An 11,530-nucleotide genomic window follows, 5' to 3' on the forward strand; every position below is an offset into this window, starting at 1 on the left:
TAAATCCTCCTGAATGCGCAAGCGCTCATCTCCACTGCAGCAGCTTCTACAGCACCAACAGGTTCACAGACAGACACGTCTATTAGCTTTGCTACTCTATCGACTTACAAATAGATAACCTGTACCTACACTGTTTGCCCTTTACAAAAGAGGATCCAAGCAGCAAATTCGTGACACCACCAAGATTTGCGCGAAAGGCCACTCAGGCACTGTTTACGCAACCTGCAGACATGGGTAAAGGAGCACTTTCGGTTCATCCAGGTGCGTTTTGTCTCATGTCTTTCCACATGGTTGTCACTAATAGCTTTTTATGCGTAGCTACTAAAAACAAGCCTGGGTAAAATGGCCCCGTTTGCCAAGTTACTGCCAAAAAGATGTTTGCTCACAGGCTGAAAGTTTACACACCCTTTAACTTCTGTAAACACGTTCATTCAGCCGGTACTGCTAAAGCAGCAGCCTATGTAGGCAGACATGTGCACATAAATAAGTTTTAATTGTCTCACACTAACAGGCCTCTGCTTCAGAGCACACATTGCATTTTTGTTTTCTAAATTTTACCTTTTAATTAATCGGCTGCCTGTTACTTTGAAAACTGCCATTGTACATCTGGAGTCGCCTCAGTGTCACAAGTGTTTGTTAATAGCAAACACCCACAGCTGGTATCGCCGTGCTTAGTCTCTCGGGTGTGTCTTTACTCTATAGACGAACATATACATCTTAAAAATCAAAACAGTAAATCTTACTTATAATGTTTACAATTATTAGTTCCCACTCTCTGCACTAATAAAAACCAAGGCTTTACTGTTCTGTTCCTAGTCACCAAAATACCCCCAAGCCCACATGATACAGCTCTAATCCACATTTGCTCACATGTTTAATGACATGTGCACATTTTGATAAACAACTAACTCAGTGGATCTTGACAGTAAAACCTAACTAATATAAACTGAGTCTTTGTTGTCCAACAGGGAAAAGCAGAAGTAGCAGTCACAGGACGATGAATCTTTTTTTGTGTTATGGAAATCCAGTGCAGGCCAAATAATGTGATTAAACAATCAAAGTTCAAACCAGGCCTCACGTTAGTCAGATGTCATTTTGGCTTTGTCACTACTCATTTACAAATGCAGTAAAAACGGATTATTGAATAGACAAGGAAACTATAATTTGGTTCATGTTACCGACACTTGTGATGGTAAGAACTTTGCACAGAACGTTCATAATTTATTTAATCAAGATTTTTATGCTTAATTATTAAAAATACTAATTACTTGCCATTTGTTGAGGAAAGCTGAATTCTCTGGGACTCTGAGGATTGGCCATATACCAATACTGGCTAATATTTAACTGTGGGTACTATAACATCTGCTTTCTAGGCATTTTATGGATTTGCTATCACATTTAGTGCCATGATTGCCTACAGCCAACATCTTTATCTGTTTACTTATTTTTATTCCAGTTTTTACTGAAGTTGGAAACCTTTCCTCACTGTTTTACCCCCACCTATTGCCTGCTTACAGCCCGCTTTCACTGATCAGGGCAGTCAGCAGCGTTTGGTTGTGCCCTCTAAGCTGCATCATCTGTTTGACATATGACTACGTCCTACATACAACCGGTTAGCTCAAGTCAACACTACCAGGGGACTTGGTCAAACAAAAGGATCCTAAATCTAGTTAGACATGCAGATGATGTTAGAATACATAGACACATTTCTCATTAAAGATTTTATGAGGGACAATGTGATGACATTAGTCCCCTTCTCAAGAAGTAAATTGTCAGAATTTTTTATTCACCTAACAGGAGTGCATTTTGTATTTCATAGGGTATTATGTATTTAAGATCAGCTACTCCTCAGAGCAGAATTCTCTTTACAGCTTCAGCTTCCTGCAGAACTGCCAGTGGAAAAGATAATGTTATAAAAGGGAACAACAGTGCCACTGTCCACTTTAATAAGGTTTCCCAGAAACGACCTTTTCAGAATTTGGCTTTAGAAGACATGAATTACCGGTTTGACTTCAAGGGTTATAAAAAAAAAGAAAAAAAAAAAAAAGAAAGTATTTATTGATTTGTCTGTCTCGAGCGACCAATATGCAAAGGTTATAGAATCCAATCAGCCATAATGTGAATCTAAAATGCTTAACCATTATGTGTAAGGGAAGCAAGTTCAAATGTAAACTACTGATGCCGTTTGGCAGATGAACCTGGCGCTTTCAGATTCTTTTCAACTTACGATTGTCACAATGACATGAGGTAGTGCCTGGTACTTACAGTAGAATATTGTGTAGTACTTAATTTCTTCCAGTTGAGAACATTAGTCTCTATAGTGCAATGATGCATTTTCACTTTTACAGCTCTAATAAAGAGTATTACATATAGTATAAAGAGTAAAGAGCACATCTTCCAATACTGGTTAACTACTCTCTGTATAGAAGTGGACAATTGAAGGCAAATGTCTAACTATTATTGTAACCAAGTGTGTACAATACTGGGACTCTAAAACTGGAGCAGCAAAACAGATATACAAAATCAATATGAAAGCTATAAAAAGGGCTTTTGACTAATAAAACAGGTCAAAGTTCCCTTACAGAAGCAGATACACTACCTCTTCAAGAGTTCTTAGAAAGCCCAAGAAATGAAAATGCTTGGAAGACAAACAGCTAGTGAAAATAAAGATTTGCAAGGAACTTCTTTTCTTAACCAAAACCTTTAATCATAGCATAAACAAAAACAAATGACAAAAGTTGAGGGAGTAAGAACAGAGTCCAGAATGTCCCAGAGGAAAAGCCTGATATCCACCAGGTATTTAGCTCCTTAGTTTCAATCAGCTGCCACTGCACACCCTTAGGTTGGCATGGACACCACTAGCGCCAGACTTGACACTGGGAGGGTCCTGGGTCTCCAGTTGTGCTCACAGATCCAGTTGTTGGCAACATGGGATGTCAGTGACGACAGCAAGGACAATTTACTTGGACCTCTGCCTCATCTTTCTCCTTTTGCGCTTCAGCCTGCAAAAATATCAAAATAGTCAGAACAGTCCTCTGCAATAGTTGTACAAGGTCTCTGCAGAATTTCAAGTTAGAAATTTAACACCATGCAAAATTCAATTTGATGCCCGTTTCATGAACACACTGCTCAAGAGTTGTAAAAGTGGAAATCTAGTAGGAACAATAGGACCTAAGCGGTAATTCACCCATGCCCACAAATTCAGTACAGTATTTAAAAATAACATTATAAAGTGAGCATAGAAATGCCTTTCCAAAAATGTACTGAAAGAATTTTCCAAGTAAAGCTGAAAAAAGCTTAACTGTTGTTGCTTCCTTATATTCCTCCAATTATGTGACGTAACAGACTATGTCAAAGCAATATACATTTATTTTTCCAAGTATTACACTAACGAGAGTCAATTTTATTATAAACTACCTTAAACTTTAATTTATAGTTCCTTTATTTTAAAAAGGAGTGTTTAAAAATGTTAAGACCTGCAGATATCCTGCTGTTAACACGAGTTATTCACAAGCTTACCTGCGCATGCGCTTCTTTCTCCACTGCGGAAAAAAACAATTCTTTTAGTTCCATTTATGCATTTCTAGAAACATTAAAGCAAACGACAACACGGAAAGAAACATAATTTGGAAAGTACTGTGCAACTATATGCTAAAAGGGCGCAGTAGGCCAAACCATAGTTGCCCTAGCCTGCTAACTAGCTAGTTAGCAAACGTGAGCACACTAGTTAACTATGATTCTTAAATTATACAGACAGAAAACACAAACCTTAGCTCTCATGTCGAAACGGGAACGCTAAAATCAGAAGAGTAAAGGTAAAGAATTAGTTTGATTGAACTCAAAAGAAGACGATTAACTTGGATTGTGATACCAACAAATCTCACGTACCAACCGCTAAGGAATCGTCTCGAAGTAGGACGTCATAATGAAGCGACGACCAATTTACGTGCGTTTTAGACCGTAGTGAAACACGGGAAATTGAGTTTTTATTGTAAAAGGTTGAGTTTTTATTTGTAGAAGGTAACGAATTTAAATAATATGCTTGGGGATGGTTTCCCCAAGCATATTATGTTTTCGTACATTTTAACACTGTGCTACAAAATAGAAACAGTACAAATCAAGAAAGACAAAATTAGTAGCAGCAATAAAAATTATAAAATAGACATAATAGTGAAAGCCATAAATTATTATTATTAATAATAAAATAAATACATTTATTACAGACTTCTGTGTGCTGTCAGGTCAAGCGATAAACATGTTAAAGACTCATAAAGATATATCGCATTCCTTATGGTGATGTATAGCGCATCCGGTGTAAAAAGTCACGTGAAATCAACGTGCGGAACACGTTCTGCGGTGGCGACCGCTGAAGGGACGAGTCGAATATACAACACTTTCTTAAGTTAGTTGTTCCAGTCATTTATAAGAAACTTAATGGCACTTTTACATCAGCTCCTGCTTGATACATATTGTCAAACGCGGACAGCGTCCTAACCTATAGACCCTGAAGTAATGGTCCTCTGTATTTTTAATACTATGTGCATTTTGGTTTCTAACGTGAGGAAACACAAGAAACATATGCTTTTTAATAAGCGTATAATATTTTTAATCGTATTACTTATTAATGGACAAGATGGTGATGGCTGTGAAATTGCATTTTAAATTGTCACGTTGTAAAATAAAATCTAGACTTCAGACGTCGCGGAACGTGTTTCGCAGGTTGAGATTTTAGGCCGGATGCCCTTCCTGCCGCAACCTCCCCATTTTGTGCCGGGCTCGGTACCGGCACCAGGGTGGTCCCTGGTGGCTTGGCGGGATTCGAACCCTTCTGCATGCAAACCCATTGCTCTACCAGGGATCCAACAGAAAATTTAGTTATAATCAACATTAATACCAAATACATTAAGACTTCAAATTTCTTGTGTTGCCCTGCAAATTTTATTTAATCGAGCAATACATCCATCAAGTATGGTAAAACTGGTATTCCTAAATACATTTATAATGGAGTATGTTTGTTTTACTTTCAAGCATTTTTGGTGGTCTTACAGTCGTGATTTGATAGTTGATGACTACCATGTTCAAAAGCTCGACAAAAACACATTTAACTCATTAGGACAAATAAACACAACCACACAAATGATGTCAGGTGGCTTTTAATGTTCCCAAAAATAGTCTCTGAAGGTGGGATTTGTTTTACAAAAGCATCCATATATTTAACAGGTATGGAATTCTTATGTAAACTCAGACTGTCAGATTCAGTAGTGGCACCAAAAGATTGAATGTTAAACCCTTGACAGGAGCTAGACCATCCATAATTGAAAAAATTCTTACTCTACTTCTAAGATTAATCAACGGGTAGGTGTTAAAATGTCAGTTTCAGAAATTAGCTGAGTAACCTGTAGCAGATGGCTATAAGAATACACAATGAACTAGTGGACCTAAGCATAAGCAGTATAAATGCAGTAAATATGCTGAATTCAACAGTAATAACTAATGATCCCATGCTTATAAACTGATATTCATATGAAATCAGGGTTCAATACAGGTGTTGCACATTTCTGCCCCCAACAACTTAACACTCATTTAAGAGGCATGGCTTCTGCTTTATGCTCTCAAGGAAGTTATCTAAGTACCACACAGTTACACTGACATAGCACTGTGCATTCATCATCCTCGGCCGCTCTGTCAAGCTTATTTTATTTTTCATTTTATCTTTAACTACAGCTATCACGGAGAAAGGGAAGAAAGCTCAAGGTTAGTCGAATGGTTAAATGTTCCGGTGAGTACATTCCCTTCCAGAAAATAAATCCTCTTTCATAGTAGAGCTGAGTCCACCGTTAAAGAGAACAAGACTGTCAAGGACAGCAAGATTTACTTGGGACGAATGTGTGTGACAGAATTTAGGAGCAGCATCATCCCAGACTGACATCAGATAGTTTCAGAGGTATTGACAGCAGCTGTGCCTGCAAGTGCCTCAAACAGCTGGGACAGAAGGATTATTGACGTCTTTGGGTCATCAGATTTTTTTTTTTTTTTAAACAGAGTGAAATTATTCTGCAGCTTCCGTCTCCATTGCCTGTCCTGTTGCACTCTCAACGGTCTTTGAAGCCTTCATAACAGAAAAGATTAAAGTTAGCAGAAACATTTGGAGTATGTATGTTAAATAAAAGCACTGCCCTCCAACTCACCTTCTTTTTCTTCTTCTTCTGAGTCTTACGGCTGGCTGAGCTTTGAAGCAAAGCCTTTTTTTTTGGTGGCGGGGGGGGGGGGGGGGAGAAAAAAGACAAATATAACTCTCACATAGTGGTTTCCAAAATGCCAAGTCAGCTAACAACATGTGACAGCAGTCACATTTGTCTCATCTTTTCTTCTCAGGAAAAAAATGCATTATCCCATCCATCAAACACATTTACCTTCAGCTCTGGGTCTTCCACCTCATGCTCAGATTTGTAGAGTTCTGGATCCAACAGGCTGTTGGTGATTCGCAGAGGTCCATTAGCCATGAGCAACACAGTGAACTTGAACTGGGCTACAAACTCACCTAAACACAAAGAGGGTAGAAAGTTGCATTAAACAGCCCCACCTTGTGTACAGAAATATCTGTGTTCACAGAGACCAACTGTAAATAGACTTTACGTTGGACTCACAAATTCTTATTACTCAACAAGTCCGCACTGCAGTAGATTTATTACTACAGTGATAGGTGATGCACTACAGCAAGTGCAGTTTGAAGAATACATCAGATAGCTTTAGTGATTATTTAATATGTAACATGAACAAGAGACAGAATTTTACAACTTTGGAGAGTTTATGCAGGACACCTATAAGCTAAATTTATGTACAGTAGGACATGTTTCTTAGGCCCAGTGCAAATTGTTTTACATGACATTGCCAGTCTTGAACTAACATTAACAAGAGTCTGTATTTTTGAAGCAGGGCTTTTTTTTAACCAAAATAAAACAACCATGTTTGCTTATGTGTCTTCGATGGATTATTGTCACGGTTCACAAAGGCAAATGTCTGATCAGTAAATAAAAAAATTCAAATTATTGGGGAAATTAAAAATAGGATAGAATTAGGGCTGCAACGTTCAGTTGATTAAACAGCTTGCTAATTGACAGTAAATACAATTTTATTCAAATTAGTTTTTTATACAAACATTTACTGTTCACTTTTATAAATTCAGTCACTGGTGAGGCCCCACATATTAAATGTGAGGCATTTCTTTGTCACACATGATTTAAATCAAAGAAATGGACTGTTGCTGATGTTAGTGAAGACTGCAGGAAACAAGAGTGGGATTATTTTCAAATGTTTTATTTTTATTCCAATGATTAAAAAATAAATAAATAAATAAAATAAAGTATGGAATTCAGCTGTATCTCTTAACTGAAATTAGTTGAACCCAACTCAGCCCGGTACAGTTATTAACGTGAGAAGTGAACCGAAGCTAGGAGCAGACCTAAGTGAGGCCAAATGGATGACACTATGGATGATAAAGTTAATGGAGTTCACCAGGGCTCCACTAACACCTGTGTCCTTAAAACAAATAATTTCACCAGTACTAGCTTTGCTGTACCATTTTTATACACACCCAGGTACATGTGAAGTCTTCCAACTACTCTAAACATTTCACACTGCATTTCATCTTGATCACATATATTATAAACTAACATTCAAAAAATGTAATGGTCACCAAAGCTTTTAATTATACCCCTCACTTACCCTCTTTCTCATGCAGCACACTGAATGGCTGCAGCAGCTCATGCTTGGCACACTCTACCACACCCAACCTGGCCTTTCCTTCATCCTCAAATGCTCTAAAAAAGACAAATGACTGGTAAAAGTTAATGATGATTTAGAGTAAAAAAAGGAAAAAAAGATCTTAAGATATAGGATAAAACCTTAGAGTGAAAGGCATTGTATCGAAACGTCTCTCCATCTCACTGAAGAATGTCCGAGATGTCTTCATCTTCAGGCCATACACCTTGTTGGGGTCTCGTTTGTAAACGGTGGTCCTCTGACCTCCATCCTTTGCCTAAATTGCAAACACATCATATATAAATACATAATTGCCTTTATGAAAAGTCAAAATTTAGGCAGGGGAAAAAATTAAATAAAATCATTACCAAACTTTCTCTCACCTTTCCCTCTCCGCTGCTAATGAGCACATCCACAGCATATACCTCATGTACCTCAAACTCAGCCTTCTCATGGTCCTTTCTACAAAACCAAAATTGCAAGATCATTTACTGGTGAAAAGTGACACTCATCATAAATTATCTATTTTTGAGTGAACTCACTTTTGCTGGTCCGTTGGGTTTTGGATGATAGTTTTCTCCCCATCGATCACATGTTGTTTGAGCTGATGCGACAGCATGCCTGTTCACAGACAGAGAAAAATGCAGTCAAGATTTAAAATGACATTGTAAACCATTGGGATCACAGAGCCTAAAAGGTGTTAAATGTTAACAAACCCTCAATAGGGGAGCACTTGAATGACTTTGCGATCTTGTTCCAGGCTTCTGTAACCTGTGTGTTCTGATAGAAGAGACAAAATTGATGATTACTTAATGAAATATGAACAATGATGCGTTTCAGTAAAATCAATATTTAAGGTAAACATTTTACCTGGTTTCCTGGCTTGACAAGACGCAGGGCAGCCTCAGCACAGAGATGAGCAGCTTTGATAACGTCAGCCTTCCTCCCTGTCACTGGGTTGTCCTGAAAAATAAAGTATCACAAGCTTTAAATAGTGGGAATACCAAACATATTAATGTGAGCTACAACAATAAACTGACTACTGTGAATAAATTATTAAAAGGGAGAAGTGATGACAAACCTTGGTTGCCCCAACAACAAAACTGTGAGCCACATTTGAGATGAAGCCATCAACATGAACACCCAGATCACTGCACACAAACAGGAAATCTTGAGATTAAAGAAAGTGTGCACTGCAAATAAAATACACTATATCATATCTAGCACACAGCACAAACAGGCATAAACTCAGTAGCTTACATCTTGACAAGGTCCCCATCCTTCAGTATGACGTCAGGGTCACTCTTCAGAGGGGAGTGATGGCATACACAGTTGTTTACTGACACACAAGTAGGAAAAGCGATACCTAAAGAGAGAAAGAGAGTGAATGAGGGCGTGCTGATCCTGACACATCAATGCTAACTTATGACATGCGCTTACCTTTTTTCATGTCTTTTTCCTTCTTGAAGATTTTCCCAGTCTCTCCCATGATGAAAGCATCTCCCTTTTCACACAGACTGAGCACGGAGGTTCCAGCCGTAGCTCCCACAACAACTGTCTTCAGAGCCTCTGCGGAAAAAAATAAAATAAGTCACAATGAGGTTGAAATGTTTAAATAAGTTGTACTTTATACTTGCTGGACTTGTAAACTTTTCAGACTGTTTACCACCCTCCCTTCTCTTTCTAAAATGGCAGTAAGACAAGTTACTAAAGTTGTCTCTAGGCCAAAATAGCATAATAAGTTTGGTCAATATTACCACATTTTGCTCACTGTTCTAGGTCTTATTAAAAGCAAATTTTGATGTGTGTTACTGTAGCTTGAAGATAAACATGTTACAGCTTTCAAAAGGTGTGAAAAAGTTCAATGAAATAGGCTGTTTTGCCGGATGTCTAAGCATAGACCCTGTGTGTGCTGAGCATGTGGGTCCTCTTCACTACAAAGCAAGAGTACAAAGACAAACTGGCAAACAAACACGACAGATGTCAGTAAAAACAGACTTAATTTACATATGATTTTTTTAAAAAACGATCAAGATAACAACAAACCTGGATATTCTAAAGCAGCCTTTTCTAGGCATCTGATGAACTAACTCTCTAGCCCCATTAATACATGCTTTTGGCTTTGGACTGACAGGTCCAGCCAAACAGAAAGCATGTGGTTGAACTGAGCAACAAATATATGTGAGCCAGGGTCAAGAACAAGGGGGAAGGTGGGCACTAAAAGAGACGTTTCCACATTTGCACCAATAACTCTAAAATTATCATTTGACACTTTCACTTTAGAACAAATGCAGGCATTTATATTAACATTCACAAATATGACATCGCATTAATTATGTGTGCATGTGACCTTGCAAGTAATATATTGTATTATATATTTGCTTCAGCTACAAACAGCAGCATTTTAAGTTTACGATTGTTGTTAGGGACTATAGATTAGGATGGAGGTCGTGTTTCATTCTTTATAGATTTTTTTTTTCAGGTGATTTAACAGTACTGGGTGTGCTGACTGGTTTCTGCTCACTTTAACAGTCACAAATTCAAATTACACAATTTATGAAAATTAAATATTAATAAAATCTCGACATTATATTATTGTTCGTGTCGATTTAAATTACCTTTGTTACACATTTAAATGTCAGAAACACTGTTCCTAACAGCATCATACTGCCATTCCATTTCGTACTTGTCATTGTTATCTGTTAGCACTTACAGCTAGCTTACGCTTGCTAGTAAAGTAGCTCAGCCACTGAACAAGTAGCTCACCGGGCTAATGTGACAGCTACACGACGTTGAACGGATACGGGTTATAATAAAGAAACGCTTGGCCTAATTATATAGGAAATGTGGATTTTGTTTGAATTAAACAACGATCCGTTTTCTAACGTGATGTATTGCTGCCACTCCTGCGGCACATGGCACAGCTGCAGTCTGGGTTTGACTAGCTGACACTGCTAGCTAACATCAGACAGACCCTGATACTTAGGAGCCGCTGAGCCAAAACGGCGCGTTACAACCGCCTTTCACTTACGATTCGCAATCTCGGCTCCCATCTTGTACTTGGTGACCACCAAGTCATCGGCGATGGTCTGCTCCTGGGTCTCGTCATCTCCAGACATGTTAGCAGTGTGTCTGCGAACTCAGAGTAACTTTTTTTTTCCCCCGGCGGGTGTCTGTCAGTCAGTCTTAGGACGGACCACGCTACTCTCTACACCGACTTCAGCCGGCAGCCTCCGATCACTAGATCCCGCCTGCCGCCAAAGACACGCTGCGCAGTCAAGAAAGTTCTCGGCCAAGCGTGCTGCGCTCACTGAGGGCTGCAACTAACTTGTTTTGTCCATCAAAAACAAACAAACAATAAAAGAGACAAATTATAATTTGTCTCTTTTTTGTTTTGTTATAATTATATAACAAAACATATGTCCAGTTTTACATCTTAGGAACTCTTGTTTTGTCCAACCAACAGCCGGAAAAGAACCCCGTTTACTGTACTTTAGGCTACAATAAAGCAGTTAATCAAATGTTCTCCTTTTATATTGTAAATATTTGGCATGTTTGCATTAAGAAAGACTTAATTAAACATGTATTTGCCAAATAATTTTCTTTCACTCAACAAGCTATTAATTGTCAAGCTGCATCAATTATAAATGGCTATGGTTATACTTTAGGACAGACTGTATTATATAAGAAGATAGATGTGATACTATGTATCCTGTCAGGCATTTAAAATATAAAGTGATAGAAAGCAAATGAGCCCAGTTACTTAAGT

General features: G+C 38.2%; 1 protein-coding gene across 1 annotated transcript; it reads right to left on the reverse strand.

The window, feature by feature from the left end:
• Positions 1–2,682: 2,682 nt before the first annotated feature.
• Positions 2,683–10,987, reverse strand: pa2g4b (proliferation-associated 2G4, b). Its single transcript, XM_067527001.1, has 16 exons — positions 10,793–10,987; positions 9,202–9,330; positions 9,022–9,127; positions 8,843–8,912; positions 8,632–8,724; positions 8,478–8,541; positions 8,304–8,382; positions 8,145–8,223; positions 7,905–8,038; positions 7,726–7,820; positions 6,414–6,541; positions 6,189–6,242; positions 3,889–6,109; positions 3,769–3,795; positions 3,520–3,542; positions 2,683–3,002 (listed from the first exon to the last, which is right to left on the reverse strand). The coding sequence occupies exons 1-13, from the start codon at positions 10,878–10,880 to the stop codon at positions 6,050–6,052; spliced, it is 1,179 nt and encodes a 392-aa protein (XP_067383102.1). The 5' UTR covers positions 10,881–10,987; the 3' UTR covers positions 2,683–3,002; positions 3,520–3,542; positions 3,769–3,795; positions 3,889–6,049.
• Between the last annotated feature and the right edge of the window lie 543 nt (positions 10,988–11,530).

The sequence above is a fragment of the Channa argus genome, chromosome 13 (assembly GCF_033026475.1).
Source record: "Channa argus isolate prfri chromosome 13, Channa argus male v1.0, whole genome shotgun sequence".
Taxonomy (NCBI): Eukaryota; Metazoa; Chordata; class Actinopteri; order Anabantiformes; family Channidae; genus Channa; species Channa argus.

Excerpts from the sequence above, each read along its gene's own strand:
- pa2g4b (XM_067527001.1), bottom strand. The coding sequence starts at position 10,880 with ATGTCTGGAGATGACGAGACCCAGGAGCAGACCATCGCCGATGACTTG. Across the intron at positions 9,128-9,201 it reads GGAAAAAGACATGAAAAAAG|GTATCGCTTTTCCTACTTGT; the intron begins GTAAGCGCATGT and ends TTCTCTCTTTAG. Across the intron at positions 6,542-7,725 it reads TGTGCTGCATGAGAAAGAGG|GTGAGTTTGTAGCCCAGTTC; the intron begins GTAAGTGAGGGG and ends CTTTGTGTTTAG.